The sequence below is a fragment of the Phoxinus phoxinus genome, assembly GCF_949152265.1.
Source record: "Phoxinus phoxinus genome assembly, chromosome: 1".
In the NCBI taxonomy this organism is placed as follows: Eukaryota; Metazoa; Chordata; class Actinopteri; order Cypriniformes; family Leuciscidae; genus Phoxinus; species Phoxinus phoxinus.
Genome location: NC_136876.1, coordinates 37,578,167 through 37,603,863, shown reverse-complemented (window position 1 = coordinate 37,603,863; position 25,697 = coordinate 37,578,167). Strand labels below are relative to the sequence as shown.

Here is a 25,697-nt window from a genome sequence, read left to right as displayed (position 1 = left end):
TGTATAAAGACACACTGATATGATATGTATGAAAATCATTTCATCAATGCTGACTGGTATAATGAGGGAAAATGAAGTGACAAGTTTAATTGTACGAAACAGGATAAGAATGCGAGCATTGTTTTCATTTGGTAATTGTGTTTTATTATTCACTGATGCATTTTTAAAATCAATCTTCAGGTTACAGTGGTTGACCTTGCAGAACAGCCCTGATAGACATGAGTGGCATTGAATTACCAACAGTGGAAAGCAATAAAATATTTAAACAAAAGCTTATGAGGGTACATTCACTCCAACAAAAGGTATTACACCTATATTTCTTTGGATTAATTAAGTTATCCTGAGAGGATAATAATTATGCTCATTGATAGAAAAGGCAAAAACAGTCATTAGTGGGAGAGAGGAGAAATCTATTCCATGGAGCATTTTGTTGAAACTGCATGAACCGCATTCACCCTGAGGCTGTACGCTACTCGCATTGTGTCATTTTTGGAGACTGTCTGTCAAAGCTAAAAAGTTTAAAAGATTTGAGACAGAAAAATAATATATTAGGTTAGACTGGAGGAAGTGTCAGGCTCTTTTTCACAATGTCGAGATGGCGTCTGATGTCTGTCTATGCCATGTCACTCCAGCTGTGAAGCCCCTCTAAAATCAGTTTTCCCTGAAAGTTTGCAGCCTTGACCTATGTCAGCAAACGGGCATCAACCGTGGTTGACACTGACTTGCTTTTACTAGAAAGAACAGCTCAGATTCTGGCTCAGAGATGTAATGTTTTTTTATCGAATCCCACTGGCTTTTATTTATAGTGTTTTCATACACTTTTATAGTTCATGTGATTTGATTGTGCTTGACGTCGGGCTACTTTAAGGCAATGGCCTGCATCACAGTGAGAAAGAGCTTTATGTGAGAGTTTGTCATTTTATCTTCAATAAGAAAAGTGCCTGGATTATTTTAGACACTTGGGTCCAAGGCTGGTAATGCTGAGCGATCCATTTAGGTTGTGCATCTAGACTTTTGCACTAAAAAAATGGGCTATTCATAGACAGCTTTTTTGTTTCTGCAGCTGCATTTGTCTTATCTGGTCCTCTCTCTCTCTCTCTCTCTCGCTCACTTATGAGCAAAATCATTCTCTTTCAGCTTCTCTTGCCTCTTCTCATGTGTATCTCTCAGCACTCCATCTTTCACAATCTATTCTGTCACTCGTCAGTACACAGAAAGTAAATCTCTCTCTCTCTGTGTGTCCACATCTGATCACCCTCTGATGAATGGACTTCAATCAGTGCTCACTCAAGCGATACATTAATGCACGTAGACATCATGTTTCATCTGATATTTATGACGGTAATTGGAGGCGAGACATATAGGAAGCATTGTGGTAACTGACTGCGCACTGGGAGTCGTTATTGGCAGTGGATTGAGTGGACAGGGCAGAGAAAGCTGTTATTGGTATACAGAGATATTGGTATACAGTAGAAAAGCTTTACATGCAATGGAAGAAAGACTTTGCACTATTTAAATCTGAAAGCAATGGGAATTTTTTTTAATAAATGCGAGAATAAAATAAATAAAACAAGCAGAATGATTCCCAAACTAATCAAAATCAGAAACGTGCCTAATTGCTTTTGGCTGCAGAGCAGCATAATATCTTGATGCATTCAAATACAATTCAGCTGATGTGCAGTGGGTTTGAAAGTTGCTCATTGTACTTTTACTTTATTTTTGTTTTTAACTCATAAAGCTGTTTTGGCACTGATGCCAGATTTATAATTAATTTGTTTTACGAATAATCATCTTTTGGATGGCATCAATCAAGTTCAAAATAAAGAAATGAGATGAAGTATCTTTTGTTAAATACATTATTTAATTCAATAGACAGTCAAGAAAAATTTAAGCCATTTTTTATATATTTAAGCCATTATATATATATTCCCAAAAATGCAAACTATTCCCAAAATATGCAATTATTTTTTTAATGAAATGATACTTTAAATAATAAACTAAAATGTGTAAACGTGTAAATGAGTAAGTCATTGAGTCATTTATTCATTCGACTCATTCAAATGACTCATTCATTCAGGAATAAAGTGGGTGCAGGGCGTCATGCACTTAGTATTTTTGAAGGGGCACCAGTTGGGTGGGTCAATAAAAATAAAAATAAAGTAACTAACTATAAATATTTATAATACAACTTTACTTAAGCTTTCACGGTAATAATTGCAATGCAATGTCATCCCATATCCGATTGAATTATCAAAGTGAGAACATATGATATTAATACTGTCGCTATTCCATATTAAGAATATTAGGCATACAGTATAAGTCCTGCATTGATTTAGTCTATCACATATTTAGTAGCTTATAGAAACAAATGAATTTAAAGCATAATCACTGACACCACAAGGCAAACTACACCTTACCTCTGCGTTGTACAACGCATTTAGTGAATAAGAGGCTGTTCTTTGAAATCCTTCATTACTTTTCGGTCAATCAGTAAAAATCATTTTAACAGAAGGTTCAAAATGTATATTCTGCTACATTTTTGACGGATTCCACCAACCACCCACACGATAACTAGATGGTTGTGCACGAATCGACTAGGTTGTGTGACATATTTTAGCTCCAAACCAAAGAAATTCACCAAAATACGATAAATTTAGGGCACTATTAATTTTGTACCTGCAAGAATAGAGTTGTCATGAATTGCGTGGAAGCAAAGGCGGTAGTCGGATCTAAATGCAGCACTTTAATCAACATAAACTCGGGGTAAACTCAGAACACAAAGATACTCGTGGAGCGTACATACATTCAATAACTGACAAGGAACAAAAGAGCACACAGGGTTTAAATACACAGAGGGGATCAGGGAATGAGACACAGCTGGGGAAAATGAGAACAACGAGCGGGGCCATACAAACTAATAGGACAACACACCTGAAACAAGGGACCTAATAATTAACATGACTAGGGATAACAGAATACAATTAACAAGGCAGAGAACCAAGGAACAAACTGAATGAAAAAACCAAAGACAGTGAAACCACAAACATGATATAATAAACAACACTGTTACATTATCCCCCCCTTCCATAAGGCGCGGCCTCGCGCCGTTTCAGAACACGACCTGGGCGGGAGGGGTGGGCGTCATGGAGTCCCAGACAGGGTAGTCGGGGACCATAGACTCCATGACGGTACCGGTGCGAGTGGCCATGGCGGAACAGGACGGTACCGGTGTAAGTGGCGGAGCAGGACGTGCCGGTGGCCACGGCGGAGCAGGACGTGTAGGTGGCCACGGCGGCGCGGGACGTGGCGGTGGCCATGGCAGAGCAGGACGTGCTGGTAGCCATGGCGGAGCGGGACGTGCCGGTGGCCACGGTGGAGCAGGATGTGCCGGTGGCCACGGCGGAGCAGGATGTGCCGGTGGCCATGGCAGAGCAGACTCAGACGGGGACCAGGGCAGGGCATACACAGAAGGGGATTGGAGCAAAGACAGTAGGGAAAAGGACCATGTCGACGGGGCCTTCATGGTCCCCACCGGACCCCTACTGCCCCCCCCCCCCCCCCCCCCACAAAAGTTCTTGGGGAAATTAAAACGAATAGCCTCCGGGCTGGCAAAGGGCTCTGGAACAGCCTCCGGGCAGGCAACGGGCTCTGGGACAGCCTCCGGGCAGGCAACGGCCTCTGGGACAGCCTCCGGGCAGGCAACGGCCTCTGGGACAGCCTCCGGGCAGGCAACGGCCTCTGGGACAGCCTCCGGGCAGGCAACGGCCTCTGGGACAGCCTCCGGGCAGGCAACGGCCTCTGGGACAGCCTCCGGGCAGGCAACGGCCTCTGGGACAGCCTCCGGGCAGGCAACGGCCTCTGGGACAGCCTCCGGGCAGGCAACGGCCTCTGGGACAGCCTCCGGGCAGGCAACGGCCTCTGGGACAGCCTCCGGGCAGGCAACGGCCTCTGGGACAGCCTCCGGGCAGGGAACGGGCTCTGGGACAGCCTCTGGAACACGGAAAGGACAGGAGACAGTCAGCTGGGAGGTGTGTGCTGTCCAGGCACGCAGGGCCATCATGGCATAAAAGGCAAGGATAACTCTCTGGGCCAATGCTGGGCTGACAGAAGTAGCAGGTGGCTCACGAACTGTCTCTGGGCTGGTAGCAGGCTCTGGGGTAGTCTCTGGACAGGAATCCGCTGCTGTGTGGGTAGCCCAAACACACATAAGAGCAGCAACATATACAGACAGAGCAACCTCCTCATCCCCAACAGGAGTGACAGGAAGAATAGACCGTACTTGTATGACCTCCAGACTTCGGGATTTGCAGGGGGTTCTCTTCCTCCTCCTACGTCGGCGAGGGTGCGCTGCAGAGACTGATGGTTCTGGATCGGCAGGGCTGGACTCAGACAACTGGGCAGGGCTGGACTCAGACAACTGGGCAGGGCTGGACTCAGACAACTGGGCAGGGCTGGACTCAGACAACTGGGCAGGGCTGGACTCAGACAACTGGGCAGGGCTGGACTCAGACAACTGGGCAGGGCTGGACTCAGACAACTGGGCAGGGCTGGACTCAGACAACTGGGCAGGGCTGGACTCAGACAACTGGGCAGGGCTGGACTCAGACAACTGGGCAGGGCTGGACTCAGACAACTGGGCAGGGCTGGACGCAGACAACTGGGCAGGGCTGGCGCGATGAGCGGGCTCGGCTGTGCAGACGCGATGAGCGGGCTCGGCTGTGCAGACGCGATGAGCGGGCTCGGCTGTGCAGACGCGATGAGCGGGCTCGGCTGTGCAGACGCGATGGGCGGGCTCGGCTGTGCAGACGCGATGGGCGGGCTCGGCTGTGCAGACGCGATGGGCGGGCTCGGCTGTGCAGACGCGATGGGCGGGCTCGGCTGTGCAGACGAGATGGGCGGGCTCGGCTGTGCAGACGCGATGGGCGGGCTCGGCTGTGCAGACGCGATGGGCGGGCTCGGCTGTGCGGATGCAGCGAGCGGGCCTCCTCAATGCTCGGTTGGGAACTTTCTTCTGTGAACTGTGCATGGAATTCCTTGGAACAGTCTTGGCAGAATGCACTGGTTTGGGACCACAGCTGATTTCCTCGGCTAGTCCTACAGTGAGTGACGAACCGCACACCCACAACACTCGGTCCAGAAACTGCACAAAAGAGAGGTGTTCCACATCTAACAGAAGCATTGCGCCGAGCGTGTCGTCCATCCCACTCCAGAAATTATACTTGAGTGTTTCCTCACTCAAATTGGTCTCATGATATAACTCTAGGTAAGCCCCCACGTACTCATCAAGCGACCGTCCATTCTGGTAGAATCCGTTTTCCATCATCATTCCTCTTGCTTGGTTGTTCCCGGGTACTAACTGCTAGATCCTGGTGTGGTCAGTTATTCTGTCATGAATTGCGTGGAAGCAAAGGCGGTAGTCGGATCTAAATGCAGCACTTTAATCAACATAAACTCGGGGTAAACTCAGAACACAAAGATACTCGTGGAGCGTACATACATTCAATAACTGACAAGGAACAAAAGAGCACACAGGGTTTAAATACACAGAGGGGATCAGGGAATGAGACACAGCTGGGGAAAATGAGAACAACGAGCAGGGCCATACAAACTAATAGGACAACACACCTGAAACAAGGGACCTAATAATTAACATGACTAGGGATAACAGAATACAATTAACAAGGCAGAGAACCAAGGTACAAACTGAATGAAAAAACCAAAGACAGTGAAACCAGAAACATGATATAATAAACAACACTGTTACAAGAGTAAACTTTTTAGTTACCTACTCAATGTGTAGACCAGTGTTTGGAATAACGGCGTTTAAAACAACGGCGTTAGGTAACGACGTAATTTTTTCAGTAACGGGGTAATCTAACTAATTACTTTTCCCGTCGTTACAACGCCGTTAACGTTACTGGATGTTAAATGCGGTGCGTTATATGCATTGATTGAATAAAATGTGTATTCCGATTCCGAACGCACCCCTGGCTCACAGCTAGTGAGGAGGTGGGTTAATAACGATGTAAGCGATTATGATTGGCTAAGGCAGAGTCAAGTTTCATGGTAGCCAATCAGAGCCAGTGTTTTTACACACATGCCAGCACACGCGCCATGCACCACACACACACACACACACACACACACACACCCACTAAACAGATTTGACGGAGCAGCAGAGGTGGCGAGTCAGGAGCAATCCGATGAAAAGTTGGTGGAGATATAACCACTACTTCAAATTCATTGTGGTCAAAGGCAAGAACGTGCAAGTAATGTGTACATTATGTCCAGGAGCGAAGACTTGACTCAAATTGACACGCGCATCTACAAACCTAGTGGCAAAAAACACCGATACGTCCTCCACCACAGATGCTAGTTCGCCAGTTGTCTCTGGTTGAGAGAGTTTGATTTAATTTGCTAGAGTTATGCACTTTATATGGTGTAACCGTTTACTTTTCTTACAAAGATAAATTAATACTCGAAGTGCAGGATAAACCTCTTGCTGTCTGTCGACGTGCAATAAATATGGAAAGTTATGTACAAACACCTGTCTGTTCTATTCATTTCAACTGACTCGTGAAAACTGCTCACAAAAATCCAAGTTCTTTGGATTATAGCAATTTTTTTTTAACAGTAATGCAAATAGTTACTTTCCCTGGTAACGAGTTACTTTTATTATAGACTAATTCAGTTACTAACTCAGTTACTTTTTGGAACAAGTAGTGAGTAACTATAACTAATTACTTTTTTAAAGTAACGTTCCCAACACTGGTGTAGACTATCGGATATCAATAAAACACTTCGTCAAATTATGTTTGAAAGGATTATTATTGCAGCTTTCGTAGACATCAGTGTATATTTTACAAACTATAAATGCTTTTTGCATAAAATATTATTTTTGTCTTTTGGAAGCAGCATTGAATTAATTTAGCTCAAAAATCTGAGGGGGCACGTACCGCGAGAACGTTTCGAAAGCATAAGGAGCCATCTGCAGTCTAGTCAATCATGTTGTACTTTGATCGGTCTTGCGCAGCGAAGCTTCAAGTCGAACACACCTAATGGCTCTCTTTATGAATAGACCATTGAATCATTGGTTCGCCTGATTGATTCTGTCAAAACGCTTATTCATTCAGAAACTAAACACTGATGTGTGTTGCTCAGAGAGGAACAACAGTTGTGCTCTGCCTTTATAGGTAATATTTTAGTTGGAAAAACTTAGCAAAAACAGACAATATTGTGTGTAAAATATATCACTATTAACTTCTTATTTATTGACCTGTTGTATAAAATGAGTCATGATTCCTTTTCTATTACTCATGTTATAAGATTTTGTTCATATCGCCTATAGCGCTAAGCAGTAAAAGGGTTAAAAGCCTGTAGAGCACCAACAGCGAGCACCCCTAGTGAGCTGCAGCCGTGCTTTAAGAGCGTCTGCTCTTGGAGGCTCTTACAGCGTATGGCAGAGAGCATGTATGGGCTGCCGACCAGCAGTATGGCCAAACAGACTGGTCGTCTCCCACTCTGTCCCCAGACACATGCAAATAGTCAATGACACTCGCACATACAGGCACATACTCACAAACACATACGCTAACACATGCTTGCAGCACCAGAATTCGTCTTGCTCATGTCATGAGACCTGGCTCATTTTGGTTGGACCTTTTAACATGAAGAGAGCCATCTAACTACAAACAAAACTAAAAAAACAACGTCTGGCATAAAACCTAGCCTGACAAGCTGATTGGAGCAATTAGAGTAAAACACAGGTTGCTGAATAGTTTTTATGGTACTGTGGTGTAAAGCACATTTCCCAGATAACGGACAGATCACAAGGAAAATACGGCACACCCTGAGCGGAGGTGTGGTGAGATTGCAGGAAAAGTAAAACACCTTATCAAATCCATAAACATTGATAGGCCTACACAAAAACAATATAGGTGGCATGCAGGTGTGTGGAGTGCATGTGGCTTGTGTTCGCTGTACGAAAAAATAATGCAAAAAAATATGCTTTATTTAGTTTACTTACTATTCTGAAATTCCAGCAACTTACTATAAATTTACGATGTAAAGAAAGTAGTGACAGATCTTTCCTTCTGTATTTTGACGTTAATCCAAGTGGAACAGATTTTCGAACAAAAAAAAGGGCAAGGATTTTGCTGATAGGATGGAGGCAGATCTGAATGCAAGCTTCCAGTGATTTGTAAGAAAGGGGTGGAGTTTATGAAGATGAAATGATTGGAGAAGTCATGCAAAACAGCAGTCTGTCATTTCATCAAAAGATTGAGTTGACATTTTGATTAAAAATTACGAGCTCAAAAAGATATGCAATTAAATGAATTTTCGTGCCGTTTTTAAGGGAAACAAACAAATACAGTATATACACAATGTACCAGAGAGTTGTATTAATGGATTTATGATTAGTTTAATAGATAATATGAAATAATTTAAAACCATATGAATAATTGGAATAATTTACAGTTGATAAAACCTAAGAAATTGTTTTAAAATTAACTTGATCTAAATAGGTAATTGCTACAATGGTTGCAACTTTTAAGTAACAGCAATTTGCCTTTTTAAGTTCACTCAAAATACCTAAAATCTAACCTTAAAAAAAAAAAGATGAACTGAACTCAAAAAAATGCAAACTCGTTTTCATTTTTTAAGCTGCACTTACCCATGCAAACTACTCTTTTTTTCCAAAGCAAGATACAGAAGTTATGCTCAATTCACACTCAATGTTGAGGCTGGTTTGATTTAATCTCATTAAAGTGGGAGCCTGAGGCTTCCTATCCTATTTATAGCACTCACAAAGAGGCGGGCTGGACCCACGAGGTCATGCTGCTGTGGCCTCATGAGTGAAACAACATGGGCCAATCGCAGCTGGAGCCAGCCTAGAATTTGATTTGGCTAAATGGAAGATTGCCGTGAATTCTTTATGACAGCGGCCATCACTGGCACCACTGCTTCCTCTCATCTATCCTTCCCCTTCACTCTCTTTCCTCCGTCTCTCTCTTCTATTCTCACCCCATCTTTCTCTCCCTCTATGCACTTTCCCTGTTTCTTTCATGTCCTCGGTACACCTGTCTCTCTCCACAGAATGCCTAGACTTCAGCGTCGACTCCCATCACCGCGACTGGATTTAAACATAGACGACGACAAGTGCCCTAATCTGTCACGGGCGATAAGCATCTCAAGAGCAGAAGGAGAGGGGGCGGGGTGAGCCAGCGATGTGTGTGTGTCAACATCACATTCCACTGCGTTCCGTTCATTTACGGTGTTTACCATTTGCATGGCGTTCCGTGTTTTGTGCGAGAACAACATGGGATACAGAAAAGTAAAGCTGAAAATAAATTGTCCGATAGCCTTTGCAGACCGTATAAGGCCTGACTTAGCAATCAGATCACGCACACACAGAGGCAGACACGTAAACAAGTGTAGAGGGGACAGGAGAAGCTGGAAAAGTAGGGCAAGTGAAAGAGCCAACTGCGATAATCTGAATTTAAGAGGGAGAAACAAGGTCTTGCTGTGCTCAGTGTTAATGGTAATGAATTACCCCCGTTGGAGTTATCACTGGCTCTCGGCCCGCTCCCTGCATCACAGGAAATTTCAATTCCTGCTCCTTTACAGATGTCCAGACCCCTGCTGCCAATCACAGAGCAGCAGAGCGTGGCGCTGCCGGGGAAATCTCTCACCCTAGAGCCCATTCAGAATCGACACACTGAGGTCTCGGATCTGAGGATAAGAGATTCAGGCTCAGCATGGAAAGGAGTCCCGGGGCACATGGGGAATCTCAGGCCTTTAAATGCCACGAGAGGCAGGAGTTTTATCCCATGACTGTTCCGCTTATACAGACAGGGCTTCCTGATCAGACGAGCTGCATTCCTGGATCAGTCTCACAGAGGTTAAAAGATGGTCCCAAAGGACCAAAGCAGTGTCCATTACAGTAACTCAGCACTGTGATGTAATAACCATATCAGTCGGACATTTGTCAATAGCTGCAGTGGACTGGCATCAATAATGCAAGAGCCCGTTCTAAGTTTGCCGTGAATTACCTGCTGCGGTTTCCGTTAGAAACAATACAGTGTATTAAATACAGCTGAGCGCTGATGCTCCACAGCACAAAAGTGTTTTGACTGAAGCTGAGAGACATTTTAAACAATCACAGCCACTACCACTTTTAGGAGCCCTGGTACCACACAGAACCTATATATTTTTTTTTGAACAAAATGTTGGTTGTCTGCAGGTTACATAATGCGAGTGACTCAGAAACAGCAGTTTCCAGTCCAGTTCACACATGACCAGACCACAGCCGACTCCAACCGAGCAGACCGACGCATCCTCCTGCTCTTTCTTTCTCTCAAAGGATATTCATGTTGTAAGCGAAACCGTGTGCATCCTCACAATCACGACATACCAAACCAGCATGAAAACACTGCATAATAAATTCACAGAGGAGGAAGCATTAATTATGTTTACCTGTGAGTTGATTCGTTGGACCAGGCGATAATGTTGTCTAAATGACTAATGTTTAGCATGTATTTGCAAGCTAATTCATTATAGGTTCGTACAAGCGAACGCAATATTGTCTTGGATCATGGTTCAGTGTGACAGTCAGAGCCATATTCTGCTTATACCGCAGCCATCTGTCCTTCCCCAGTGAGTAGGATTGCCACTTTCTCATAATTATCCAGTGTGTTGAAGCCAGACTTTCTATGGGTTACAAATCCCTGGTGACATCGTACATCAGGTAGGACAACAGGAAACCCTGCCTCAAACATAACAGGTGGATCGCATACATATTAACTGAGGGACGCTCTTCATATCTTTCAAACACCAGGTGTGGTAATGCACTCGGCTCGGCTTTGATTTGTTTGCTGTCCTCGATTTGAACTAGTCTCTCCCTGGTGTGCTTTCTGCTGCCCAACCTACATTATCTCACCCGTCTATTGCTCTGACAACTGTCTTTTGATGTCTCTGATGTAGTTGTGTGTGCGCATGCGAACGAGAGAGTCTGTAAATGCATATATACGAGGATCTGTGCGGCTGACACCTCAGTGACACAAGTATGCCGGTCTCTCTCAGAACTGCCACCCGTTGAGACGAGAGTCCACAGTGCTCACGCACACACATTCAGACATGCTCACATACTCAGAGAGGGTCCAAGATCCCTTGACGGATGTCACTACAGAGCTTATCATCAAAATGTGAGAATGGGAATGAAGGCTGCCACTGTGGAGCAGGTTGGTTCAGGTTGTCTGTCTGATAACAGGCGAAATTCAGGACTCATCACACCTCCACACATATCCGACACGCTCCTCGCGGAATACTGACGCGCTAATGCTAAACAACAGACGCAAAGAGGGATGTGAGAACTGACCCCTTTGCAGACAACCATGGGAATCTAAAATGGCTCTTTAAATTACTCTGTCAGAGAAACATTGTGGCATCATTGTTTTTTGTTCATATTAGCATATGAAAGTGAGGATGGGGGAGGGGATGTTTTTGAGCCAATTATATTATGGTTAGACTTGACTATTTTAATTGGCATTGAAGCTGCATGACAGAGGGAAATATAGGATATAAAAATGTACACTCATGCGAATGTATTTGCACAACTATCACAGTCGAAGAATAGAGATCCATTTATGTTTAAAATTTATATGACAATAAAATGTTAGCGCTAACTCATTGTAAATCTCCTGAAGTCCTCCGGATTTGTTTTCTAAGCAATCTAGAAAGAAGAACGGGAAATATTTCAGCACAGACTAGGACTATTTAACAGAGCAAAAATGCCCAAAATAACGTCACTGGGCCCTTTCACCCGGCACAATGTGGTGCCATGCAAAAAAAGGAGCGACGCAAGTGTTTTTTTGCTAGTTTCAGCAACAAATCTTTGTTATCTTTTACACGTCCTGTGCCACGTTGTTTAAATAGCAAATGCATTTTGTGCCCATTTGTGCACCCATGGGCGTGCTGGTCTGAAAACGAGGTGTGTTCAGGCGCATTGTTGGCACGTTGCTATTTTTAAGCAACTGAAATAGACTGAGCCATTGACCAACTGAAATCTGGTCTCTATTTCTCAATTTTTTTTGTTATTTAAAGGGTGCCTTAGTAATATGCTCCTATAGGTGGGTGCACAACGCGCGTACACTCTGCTTATCACACACACAGCGACACGCAGCAGCACACAAACTAGACAAATATTAAAAATAAAAGGATTACAATGTACAAGATTAATATTGTGTACATACAGATATGGTGGAATCCGGATCCAGATCCGTTTCCTCTCTGGAGAAGCGTTCAGTTTTTCTGCTTGCAAATTCCGCCATGTAAATAGCAATCCGCCATGGCACAACTGGCTTTTAAAGGGAATGGGAAATGACACTTTTTCGTCAGTAATTTAAAGCAGCTTTTTTGCACTGATTCTTGATTAAGCATAAATTATGTATGTATGTATAATATATGTAAGTATATTAGTAAGTATAAGTAGTATACTTATAAGTATACTTACTGTATGTAAATAAAGTCAATCTGCCACAATGTAAAAGCAGGTGTTCAGCAGCTGTGTGAATTTATCCCATCAGCATATTTACTTCAGACCTAAATAATGCTGAATTCAATCCTCTAATCATATATGTTACAGTTGCTGCTGTGTATGGTGGAAAAGCTCCTGGTTTCACTCCCCCAGGCTTTAGGAGAAGAGGTATGGGCAGGTCAAAAAAGGGTGAGCATGGTGCAGCTTAGCCGGTTGGTGCACGAAGAAAAACAGATGTCGCTAACCATGAGATCACGTGCCCAAACCTGAGGGCCAACGTTATCCGTGAAGCTGGATGCTTAAAGCTTGCTCATTGAAGCACTCGACTGAGCTACAGTAATGTGAAGGTTAGATGAGCTGGGAGCACGTCATATCTCTCATATGCGAAACAAAAGCCTTAAAGGAACACTCCAGGCTGAATGCAACATAAAGGGAGTTCACCCAAAAATGAAAATCCTGCCAATTACCCTCATGTTGTTCCAAACTATTTTTGCTGATTATAATTCCAATTAACGTGGACTGGAGATTTAAAAATTGTATGTTCCATGGAAGGAATTCATACGGATTTGGAACCACACGAGGGTGAGTAAATGAAATGATTTTTGCTCAACTATTAGCATATTTCTCAACTCCAGCATGTGGCATCAAATTGGTTTACACAGCAAATAATATTGAATTGTCCCTGACAAAATCCAAATAATGAAATTCTACAGTGCCAGAATAAGCATGAAAATTATATAATAGTCACACCCTTTCAAAAGTTTATTAGCTTGACACTTCAGTATGCAGTCATAACCATAATCATAATCATGTAAAGCCAGAGATAATTTTCGAATTATATCCAGACAAGGCTACCAGAAAGGGATGTGACAAATATAAAGCACTGTTTACATGCAACAAACTTCTCGTAAACAAAAAAACACTAACTTCATACCCTTAAAGGGCACCTATTATGACATTTAAAATGTTCCTAATGTTGTTTAGGGAGTCCCCAACAACAGTTTTACGTGCATGCAATGTCAAAAAACACTTTTGTTTTCGTATAATATGCATTTATTTTTACCTGATTTGCTCATCGACTCCCAAATGATTCGTTCAACGACTCATTTTTCCAAACCCCTCCTTTGCGCGACGCTAATCTGCGATTTGTCAGATGACCCAGCAGTGTTTACATAGATAATACTTATTGTTTAACACGGAGTACAATTATGCTTTTATCAATTAAATCGTATAATAATGATTATAGTCCACTGCTTTGTAGTTTGAAGTAAAAAACTAAAAATAAGATAAAGAATTTAATGTTATGTTAGCGAGCATAGCCCAGAGTTCTGTAAAAGCACAATCAGTCTTTGTTTGCATTAGCCCGATGCATAGACATAACGTTTTTACAAAAAAAAATGCAGTTACGTTACTACGAGGTATTATTCTATTCTTTAAGACAACTCCGAACACAACGACAAACACTTCACATATCTCAATGCAATTGTCATTGAAGACCTAGAAGCTAAACGGTGCTTACACAACAAACAAAATAATTATTAAGCATGCTACATAAAACATAAATGCAACAATTATTAATAACACTTACAGGTTGTGATACGGAGGAGGAAGCTGATGCAAATACACTTAGAAATTAACCTTCCTTCAATATCATTCGGCTCGCGAATCCAAGTTTGATTGCATTTAAAAAGCAATCGTCTTCAAAATGGCGCGAACAAAGCACAAGGCTCGGACTATATTTCTGTGGTATAGTTATATGAATTGTAGCCACTTAGTCTTCAAATGCTCCTCCTTGGGCAGATGAAAAAAGTTGGCTTTTGAGTCGCACTTCAGAACACAGCGTCTCGTCGCCATGATATTTTCCCTGGCCTTGGAGCGCAATAAGTGGGCGTATCGTATTCAAATAACTTGACAAGTTGACGTCATCTAGTCAGAGAAAAAGCTTCGGTCTTCTAACGATTCATAAAAATGACTCCGAGTCGACTCTTACTTTTGAAAGACAATAACTTTATATACGGTGCACTTTCATATTTCAAACTTTGCAGGATGTTTTTGTTCACTTAGATCTATGTTACACACTACATGAAAGGTAAATTTCAAAATTCCATAATAGGTGCCCTTTAAGTATGATTTCCTCATAGATTTCCAAACAAGCATTTTTTCTCTCAGACGGAGAGATTTAAAACTAGCAACATATATGTGGCGAGCAGGACGAGGTCGAGGACCGTGGGAGGACGGCGCGAGGCCGGTGGCATGATTGATTAATGAGCGACACCTGCGCGTCGCACCGGTCTCGTATATCTTACGGAGGAGTGGAAGTATAAAAGGAGGAGCGACGACTGTGAAGATCGAGAGAGGAACATGCCTGAGTTTATGTTGTGTTTTGTTTTATTTATGTGTGGTGGCAGTCAACCGTCAGGGACTGCCGTCTTTACTTTTGTTTAGACGGCAGTCCCTGACTTGTTCGCGCAGGTGTCGCTCATTATCAATCACGCCACCGGCCTCGCGCCATCCTCCCACGGCCCTCGACCTCGTCCTGCTCCCACAATATTCAAATTTTTTTTCCAAAATTGCAAGCAATATTCTATAATAGTTTACTTTTTACCAGTGTCAGATGCGAGATAAATAGCACTGCAAATGGATAGTTTCCTCCAGGTATTATAGGCCTATTATCTTCTTGGTTTTGCCTCATTTCTCCACATCTGGAGTGGAGCAGGGGCATTTGAAGAGGGTCTCATGCTGCAGGCATGTAATAATGCCATTACACATTTTCAGGGGCTTTAACTTGTTAATGATCATGTAGATTTCAGGTTTCAGATTTCAGCCACACTAATTGCTCAGAGCAGAGATGGAGCAGAGGGAAACCGCTGCTATCTAGAGAGCAGGCGGACATGTCTGGGTGTGAAATAAAAGGCTGGTGCTCTACTGTAAAAGTGTTGTAGGGAAGTGATGGATGGCACCGAGAATGCAAGGGCTTTGTGAAAGGCAGCAGTATCATTTACAGGGCTGTACCCGCAGGGAATTGGAGAAGTGACGGCAGAAAATCTAATGGCGGGCAGTTCTCTCAGACACTGAGGAAATGGGAGAGAGAGGGAGAATTAGATGAGTTGATGAACTTTGCGGACATGCACGGGAGTGGGAAGAAATTATAGATTTAAAGATAGGCCAGCAGTATGATTAACTCAGCAGTGAGCATGAGCAAAGTGCGTGAGAGACAATGTAAGTGGCATACGAGGCCCTGAGAAGATAGAAGCACAATAGGGAGCACAAAAGGCGACTGGAGAAAAGAGAAAGCAAGGGATACGGAGCGAAAACCAGACAAATAAGATGATAAGGAGGAGAGAGAGGGAAAAGCAGTGAGCGAGCGAACGGCTGAGTTTGAAGTCAGTAATTACCACGCACAAAGAATCATACGGACTGCGTGATGTGGAGGGAGGACATTGAAAAACGAGGAAACACAGGCTGGTGATCACACATATGCTCAGAGCCAGAGATATGAGTGAGAGACACTCATCTGTCGAAAGAGGAAGGAGGGGCCAGAGACACCCGACGATATCAGAGACGGTGTCGGTGGGTTTCAATAAATCAGCGAGAGATCATCGGGGCAACAAAGATGACATTTGAAAGAAACAGAAAAAAACACTCAAACACAGGATGCGGAGCATGTTGAGTACTTTGATGTATGGAAATTCAGAGAATCAAAAGGGGAGCAAAGACAAATAAATGTAGAGACTAGGTAAGCAATAGGGAAGACTGAATTTCAACAATGAATTTGCGACCAGCAAGGAAAACCACATGCCTTGAGATGAACAATAATAACGGCACTTAGTATGTACCTGTGGACTGGTACAAATTCACACAATGTGTAACATCTGAAACACCAGTGCAATTGTAGAGGTAATTAATTGCAGGTGTATCTAATTAAGCACTTAACAAGCTTGGCAGCTCTCAAACAACAAACTGTCAAATAAACAGTAGCCTTAGTTTCCATCATTTTTATTCCATCATAGTTCATCGTTTTTATGCGCATTTTGAAGTATCGCATCATAAACGAGTTATGGAGACGGCAAATTTCTAAATGAAATTATCCCTTAATTCGCAAAAACAATTTACGCTCGCTTGAGGTGGTTTTTGACAAAAAAGAGTTCATGCGAATAATGGGAGATGAAAACGCATTTGCAGAATAAATTCTGACGTAGAACATCAAACCCACGTGTCTAATCGCCTGTTTCTGCTGATGGTGTTTTATTTATTGTTGGTTACTAGGTTACCAATATCACTGTCATCCGCTCGAACAACTTAATGGAAATGCACCTAATTCGCATTTGTTTGTTTTTTTGTAAGCCTTTGAAAATATTCACTTCACGTTTAGATGGAACGGTAGATAAGAGGCAATAATCAAAAAACGGTGACCAGAAATAATAAACACTAATAAACAACTATAGGAACAATGTGACTTACGGGAAATGTGTGACATATCACCAAGTATATAGTATATAGTATCCACTACACATTTAGCAGGTGATGAAGATCAACACAGCAAACAACAGTCATGTCATGCTAGATGGACAGCCTCTTGAGGAAGTGGACTCCTTTGTCTACCTTGGGAGTGTAGTGGACAACACGATGGCACAGACAGTGATGTGGTCGCCAGGGTGGGCAAAGCAAGGGCGGTGTTCATCATGCTCAAAAACATCTAGGCCTCCAAAGAGATGGGAGAAGCAACCAAAATGAGAATTTTCAACTCCAACGTGAAGTCTGTTCTCCTATATGGGTCGGAGACATGGAGAATGACCAAGCGCACTGCAGAAGATCCAGACTTTCACCAATGGATGCCTAAGGCGCGTATTCAAGATCTGTCCTGATTGTACCAACAATGAGGAGCTCTGCCAAAGAGCCAATCAAGAAGCCATCACCCAGCAGATAGAAAGTAGAAAGTAAGGCTGGATTGGACACACATTACGTAGACCAAGGAGTAATGTGACACGCCAGTTCCTTACTTGGAACCCTCAAGGAAGACGAAAGAGGGAACGGCCCAAGAACAGCTGGAGGCAAGACAATGAGACAGAGCTGAAGAAGAGTGGTATCACCTGGACTTAAATAGAAAAGACAGCCCAAGACCTTGCCCGCTGGAGAATTGTTGTCGATGGCCTATGCTCCAGGAGGAGCGATGGGCCTTAGTAAGTAAGTACACATTTAGCAGCATATTTGCCTTAGAATATTAAAATTACATACTGTGCATCTGGGAATGAAACTTCCTTTTGCCTATTTGGGCAAAATGTATCTATTTTACACAAGCACAAAACGTAACCATGGCAACAGAACTGCAGGATAAGCTGTTATTCTGTTCAGTGTCGGTCATTCTTTCCTCAGTGGTAACTTCCCAGAGTGCACTGGGGTAGGGGGCACGTTCAATAATGCCAGTTTCCTCCCAAAGTAAGGCTGCAGTAAGTTTCACAAATTCATTTTATGCGAAAGAAATAAAAGCTGCCAAACTGCCTTAGTCATCTGAGAAACAGTACTCCGCGATGTCCTATCAAGGTTTAATGACTAAAAGCAGAGGTAGTGAATTTGATCATACGAGTGACAGTTGAATATTTCAGTGGGAGTTATGGTTAAAAGACAAGAAAAAAAAGCACAACCAGCTACAGTTGGGAGGGAGTAAATAGAAGGATGTGATTACACTGAATAGTAAATCAAAAAATACTGCCACCGACAAAAAAGAAAACGTGAGTAAAGCTGAATGATCAATCATCAACACCAAATGTGTTTGAAACTCTATTTGTAGTTATGGAGTTTCTAATAAATCATCCACCATGCTTCCTCTAAAAACTGGTGTATAAAAAAAAGTGTATATATGTCTAAAAAATACCAGCATCAGAGAACAATTGGCTTCTTTTGGCCCAAAGGGTCTGAGAGGTTGAAGATCCTGATTACTTCTCTAGTTGGTGCGCTCAGTCACATCGCCTCTGATGATTGAACGGAGAGCAGATATGCCCCTATGGGGCTACTTTCCATTTTACTTAACGTCCCCTGGAAACTCAAGATAAGATTGTACAAACATCTACCAGGAAATGGTTTGGACCATATGCTCCAACAGTGTTTATTTACAGGAAAATTCCAGGTTTAATATAATTTGAGCTCAGGTGACAGCACTTGTGGCATAATTAAGAGTCCTATGAAATACACTTTTTAGCCCTCTGATTTGAACGCTTTGTTTTAAGGGGTGTGTCTGCTGTGAGACTTCAGTGTAAACGCCCACTGCTATGATTGGCTGACAGCTTTGCATATGAAATAGATAAGTATTACATTCGGAATTCTCTCGAAAACTTTTAAAATGTTTTTACTATTACAGATTTCAAGGTTTACTAATCGTGAAAAGTGTTGATTATAGCATTATATTTAGATCTATAGCATTATATTTAGATGGTGGCATGAAAGGTTGCAGTGATACACATGTAGCCGATCACAGACATGTTGAGTGCATGAATGCAGCAATCACGTCATTGTAACTTGATTTCTATACACTAAAGAATGCTTTCATCATAATTAACAGTGCAAACATAATGTAAATAAAGGATTTGTTGATTATAATGGGAGTTTTGGAGAGAGTCCAGAACACTCGCGCTGTTTGATTGACAGTTCCAGCAATTGTAAAGGGAGCATTCTTTGATCGCTTTCTATATATAATTTAATCACAGTTTAAACAACAGATTATTTTCATCCTACTAAGAGAAACATTGTGAAGTTGACCATTTAGTCACTGGTTTGATTTACTGAAAATACAAAAATTTGAGACAAAAACATCTGACTTTAGGCCTACATGAATCATTACGAAATCACTGGTTATTTTGGTTAGACATGTACACATAATCCGTACATATCAAACGATCTGTAACAAAAGCAATAGTGACACAGTAAAAACATTTTTACTCACGTAAGTGTGTTGCGCTGTTCCTGTCGGATCCAATACAGAAGGCACAGCACAGCATAGTTTTTTAATTTCAGGCTCTCTGCAAATTCAATGCTGCTACTGTGTTTTTCCACAACCTGGCACTGCACAACATTTTGCACTCTTCAAAGGCATGTTTATCAATTAGTTGCTCGATCCTCACTGTCAGTGTCACGTCTGTTATTTACCTACTACTACTTGTCGTGCTCGAGCCAGTGGGCGGGGCTACTGAACTTTAGGGTTTGTGATGTCACCAACCCAGGAATAAGCTTGTTGTAGTCCCTACCAGCCGTTTGTTGTAGTCCTTAAAAATAGATTTCTGTAAAAGAAAATATCTCCCTTTGCATTGAACTTTGAGCGACGTAACTTTGCAGATGTTGTTTATACTCAAACAGCAACATTACACACTAACTAAAGTTAAAAAAGTTAAATCATAATCAAGGATCCCTTTAATAATAGTAAATCCCTGCAATAAAATCCTCTACTCTCCCCGTGTGAGCCAAGCCGTGACAACTGTACAATAGTAATATATTTCTGTCACAAATTCTTCAAGTTAAACCAAACTTTTGACTTCACAAGTTCAAATAATCAGTTGTTGGCGTATTTAGCGTGCTGTCCAACACACGTAAATGTCCAAGGGCTACGGGTAGGCAATTTGTTCCAATTGTGTTCCTCCCGAACATTGTTAACAAACCATCATATGTTGTCGTGAAGACCATTGAGTTTCTAAGTGTATATGCAGGGCTTGACATTAACTTTTTTTCTCAACAGCCACTGTGGCTAGTGGTTTTCCAAAGAAACTAGCCACTCAGCATTTTCCCTGGCCACAATTTTGACATCGATACCATGGGGAAAAACTGCCATATACTGTAGATATTTTTAATATTATCTCATAATTTGGCAGCCGGTATATTAGGCTGCTGTCACTTTAAGACCTGACACACGGACCCATTATACTGTTATAGCCAATATATTTGTCTTTATGTGCACGCACTTTGGGTGTGAGCACAAAATCAGCGGGAATTAGTACAATTTAACTCGATACGTGCAATCCCTCGCCGAAATTCAAGCCCTGTAACACCAACAATATTCATCCGGAGAAAATTAAACAGGTGAGTAAAAGGGACGCGGGTTTGTGTGTCAACTCGCTGTCGGAGAGATTAGAGAGTGAGAACTCGCAGCTGCTATTGTGTATCCTGCGGAAGAGTTTCAGATATTTCAGTATCGAAAAATCTGTATTTTTGACAACACTTGCACTTAGTTTATTATTTCAGATGCCTTTTTAAAAGACTACAACTGAAAAATGTATATTATATGCGCTACACGCCACCGCTGAAATCTGTGTTTTAATGTCCAGCCCTGTGTATATGAAATGACAAGGTGAAGTGCATGTGTTCAGATGGCACATGGCAGATGCTGAAAACATCATGCGTTCTTGTCCATGCGTAGCAGACGGAACTGCACCGCTCATTCACAGAGACACGCAGACATCACATTTAAATAGTAGTCATTTGCAGCCAATCTGTAAGTGAACTTCATCTTTCTCAAGAGCATCACACGGCAAAACATGAGGCATCAGTGTATCATTGGGCATGCAGCTGTGTATGAGGTTGATCTGAGTTTAGCCGCAGGCTCAGAGGAACAGATGACAGGGAGGTGGGCCTCTGGGCAGTATATTACTTAAGCTCAATAAATGTGCATTGGAGGCAAGACGCCGTACTTAGAGCTCCCATTAAAGGACTGCCAGGGACATCTCCATAAAAAGAATGAAAATAAAAATTTGTCCCTGTGATGAAGACTCCCACCACCACCACCTCTGTGATGTGACCATCCATGCAAACTGCTAATTACCATACATGTCTTTCTCTAAAGCCTCCAGCAACACATGCCCCAACACACCCCGCACACAAGCACATATATGCTATCGATACAACATAAGAAAACACGTTTACGTGACATTTTGGAAACCACAGGTTTTTCATCGGTTTTGACATCAATACGTGAACAGAAAACGCGGGCAAGAATAAGCTAACACAATGTCAGTAAATGTATTTACATACAAAAAAAAATGCTGTTTTGCTTACACTGACTATGACCTTTACCCAATAAAATAACACGGTATAAGTTGATTACCTTTACCCAATAAAATAACACGGTATAAGTTGATTACCTTTACCCAATAAAATAACACGGTATAAGTTGAGGTAGTCATCTATTAAGATGTAATCTTAAACATAATAGATTACCTTTACCCAATAAAATAACACTGTATAAGTTGTTCTTTGTCAAGTTATTAATTTACACAACATACACTGGAAGGCCTATTAAGACCTATGCCTTTGCATGGCAGATCATGTTGCAAACTGTGATGAGTGAGTGGAGAAAGTGACCAGGCATGGACATCTCACTCTGCTTCTTGTGACATCACCAGAGCCACACGTACACACAGGCAGCTTGCTCTGTCTCTCGCTCTCTATTTCTCCCACTGTGCCGCCCGCCCACAGTAGAAACAGGACAGTCCGAGCCAGTGCTGCTGCACTAATTCTTGGACTGGCTGTGAGCGTGTTCTGGGGAAGGGAAATACAAATCAGGCTTGACTATACAGTCAGGTCGAGCTGGCCTGTCTCCCAGGAGCCTACCGTGCAGACCGTCTGTGGCCTAGGCAAAAAAGTTGACAGGAAGGAAACCAGGCCTTCGGTTCTCGGCCTCCCCTGTGGCTCACAGCCCTCTCAGAAGCAGATTATTACTGTAATAATCATTCAATTTGGTAAGGCGCCACTCAAAGGGACGCCACATTTAACCTCTTCCAGCACTAACATCAGTCTGTATGCGCATCCATGTACAAGCACTGCAAGCAACACCCACACTCATCCTTGAGGGTAAAAGCAGTGTATTGTACGCTACACCGAATCGTGCAAACCCACAAAATCGACATGTATGTCAGGCTGACAAATGTGTTTCTCTGTATAAAACTGATTCAAGTTGATTATTTACTACAGCGCTACACAGTCAGTGCTGTGGCAGTGCAAGTCAAAATACTACAGTGCTTCTGTTCTTTCTGTGCATGCGTTGGCTTTTTGGCAAACATATTCAACTCCGAGATCTAGACTTAAGACGAAGGGTTACCATGCTTTTTCTATTGTTGGTCCAAAATTGTGGAATAGTCTTCCTCTATCCCTAAAACTAGTATCCACAGAGTCTGTTTTTAAATCTAAGTTAAAAACCTACCTCTTTTCACAGGCTTACTTGATTTTTAATCTTGGATTTTTCTGATTGGTGTTTTTGATGTAAACTCCTTTTATCGTTTGTTTTGCAGTCTTTATTTATCCTGTTGTACAGCACAATGGCCAATACTGTTGCATTTATTGTGCTATGTAAATAAAAGTGGAACTCTATTTACTCTTAAAAATAAAGGCTCCAAAAGGGGCATTCAGTGAACAGGTCTGAAAAGAACCTTTTTTTTTTCTTAGTGTGAAGAACATTTTAATAATCTCACAGCAAACATTGGACCGACTGCAATAACGTCATGTCCCAGGCCAAAAATAGTCACGGTAGGACGGCATGAATCGAATAACGACAAATAGAGGGCCAGTTCAACTTTCATTTTGGAACTATTTTTCTACCATCACGGGACGTGTCAGAGGGACGTCTGTTCAATGGTCATTAAACATCCAAATGTTTGCTGGGCTAAAGAACCCTTTTCCACTATAACTGTTTCCACTAGAAGAACCACTTTTGTTTCCTCAAAGAACCTTGAACAGTTCTTAAAAAAGAACACATTTTTCCTTAATGTGACAAACATTTTAATCCTTTATCCTCTATAAAGAGCCTTGGAAAGGAAACGGTCTGATGGATGTTAAAGTTTCTTCATAGAAACAATGGATGCCAATAATAATTTTTATTGTATTGTATTATGTAATAAGAATATATGTTTATAATTAAAAAAGATATTATCATAAAAGCCAGAAGAGACTGTATCACAAACCTGTACACACATGAACATGTTATGTCTTAAACCCAATTGTGTCACTAACATGATACTAAAGAGCTTGATAAGATCATGCAAATTTTTTGGCGTGCGCATATGGTGTCTGCATGTGCCAAGAGCGAAAGAGCATATGCCATGATCCTAAATGATTGTAATAATTTCAGATCAGTCCCTCTAGACTTTATGGCATCCACACATGATGGGGGGCTAGGACTCTCCAAAACCCCATTATATGCGCGTCTTCCGCAGTTTTTTATTTTATTTTATCCAGCTCATTAGCATTAGTATTAAGTATGCCATCAGCTGCTCATAACTGGTTTGAGGTTACTTCTGGGGGTCACGTTCGAGGCATTTCAAACTCACGCTCTCTGAGAGCTGCTGGAGCCGTTACGCACAACGCATCATCAAGGATGCCCACGCGTCCCGCCTCTCCAGTCTCCACACAAAGCACTATTAACCCTTCCAGCATCATTATTATCAGTTTTGGGCGTCCATCACACAGAAATAGCTCGTTTGTTCACACGTAATTGGTCACTCGGCTTTCTTACCGCTTACTCCCAGCGCAGTTGCTTATGGACGCGCTGGTGGTTCCGTGGAACGACGATGGCCAGGACATGCGGGACTTCTTGAGCCCCGGCCGGTCACTCGTGTCCATGGCATTCGAGCGCTCTATCTGTCGGTGGTGATGTCGGTCGGTGTCAGAGTAACCGCGATGTTTGATTTTGATGGGGGTCCGTGGCTGTCTCCACAGATGCTGGGGAGGCTTGAGGGTCGCCTGTCCCTCCCGGGGAACCGGCAGCGAAAGAGACAGGCTCTTTTTAGAGCAAGGTGGCGGTTCCATCATGGTGCAAAATTAATAGATGTACCGAACGCAATGTGTTAAGGGGAATAAAAACGATATGGCTATGTATTCTTGCACATTAAGAAATTAACCCGTCTACTGTCCGTAACTGACTAGTCCCCATGTCCAACGCCGGAATGTATTGAAAGCAGGTCCAAAGGCAATAAAGATTCAGTGCTTTTGTGAGAACTAATCACAGTGTTCAGATAACAGGTGATGGCGCAATGTCGTCCTGTTTTCTTGTCATCTCCGCGACTGTGTCGATGTTAAATCCAAAAAAGTTCCTGTTTATCAGAAAGGCTCCACTTTAAAACATTACGAGGCGTCGTATTATCCGCGCGGTCGCCGGTGAAGCGCTTTCCCTGAACTTTCTCATAGCGCGACGGGTCACTTATGTTCAGTGTGGATTTATTGCTTTTATCAACCCTCCAGACTGGTTTCCTGCCCGCGATTATTGCTGCTAAAGACCGCACATGTCTCTCCAAGCTCTGGTGTCTCCAACTGGATCCATGCGAACTCTGCGATGAGGAGCAATGTTGTGATCTGTAACTAACGGCGATTAAAACTCAAGCTCGCTGTCAGGAGATTCACCTTCCACCTCCATTAAAACCTCGCCGCGAACAGTTTCATTACGCGAATCATGTTGGATTTTGCCCGGAGAACAGCGCGCGTGGGATGATGGATGTATGTAAGATCCATGCACGCGGCTTTTTCGCGTCCCCGCTTTCTTCTTTCTTGAAGCATTCGTTCAATTCTACGGAATCATGATTGTAAATCAAAGTTCACCGATATGCGTGCTGTACTTTAGTTAGTTTTGCCGTCTTATCTCGCTCGTGTTGTCGACAGATGTTAAATGGCATTTGAGAAACACTACAGCTATACTCTCTCTCTCTCTCTCTCTCTCTCTCTCTCTCTCTCTCTCTCTCTCTCTCTCTCTCTCTCTCTCTCTCTCTCTATTTAAGAGCCCGCGCCTCGATGCAGTTTTCTCGTTCAATTAGGCGAGATGGACCCAAACAGCTCCAGTCGTCACTAGTTTTCCCCTATGAATAGATTTTGCGTGTAATTCCATTAAGTAAACATATCGATTTTTTTTACCAGCAATATGCAGTGCACTTGGAAAGGACAAATCACCATAATTATGCTCATCCATTTTACATTAAATAAATATATAATGTTGTGGTTGTCTAATGATTAGAACCACATTGAACAGAGCAGGATTGGTACAATATGCCTAACAGGTCTTATGCAAAGTGACAACCATTTATATGAGCAATTTATATCAGTTACTTGTGGCAATATTTATTTTGATGTTTTCATCAACATGGTTTTGTTTCATCATCACATTTTTCTCAAAGGATGTCTGCTAAAACCCCTAAGAGGA

At 42.5% G+C, this 25,697-nt stretch overlaps 1 protein-coding gene across 1 annotated transcript in view; it reads right to left on the bottom strand.

Moving 5' to 3' along the window:
* pde4a (phosphodiesterase 4A, cAMP-specific) overlaps positions 1–24,637 on the bottom strand; it is a 58,915-nt gene extending 34,278 nt beyond the window's left edge. The window contains exon 1 of the mRNA XM_079613076.1: positions 24,024–24,637. Coding sequence (XP_079469202.1) covers positions 24,024–24,319 — 296 coding nt within the window. The 5' untranslated portion in view covers positions 24,320–24,637. The remainder of the gene's footprint in view (positions 1–24,023) is intronic.
* Between the last annotated feature and the right edge of the window lie 1,060 nt (positions 24,638–25,697).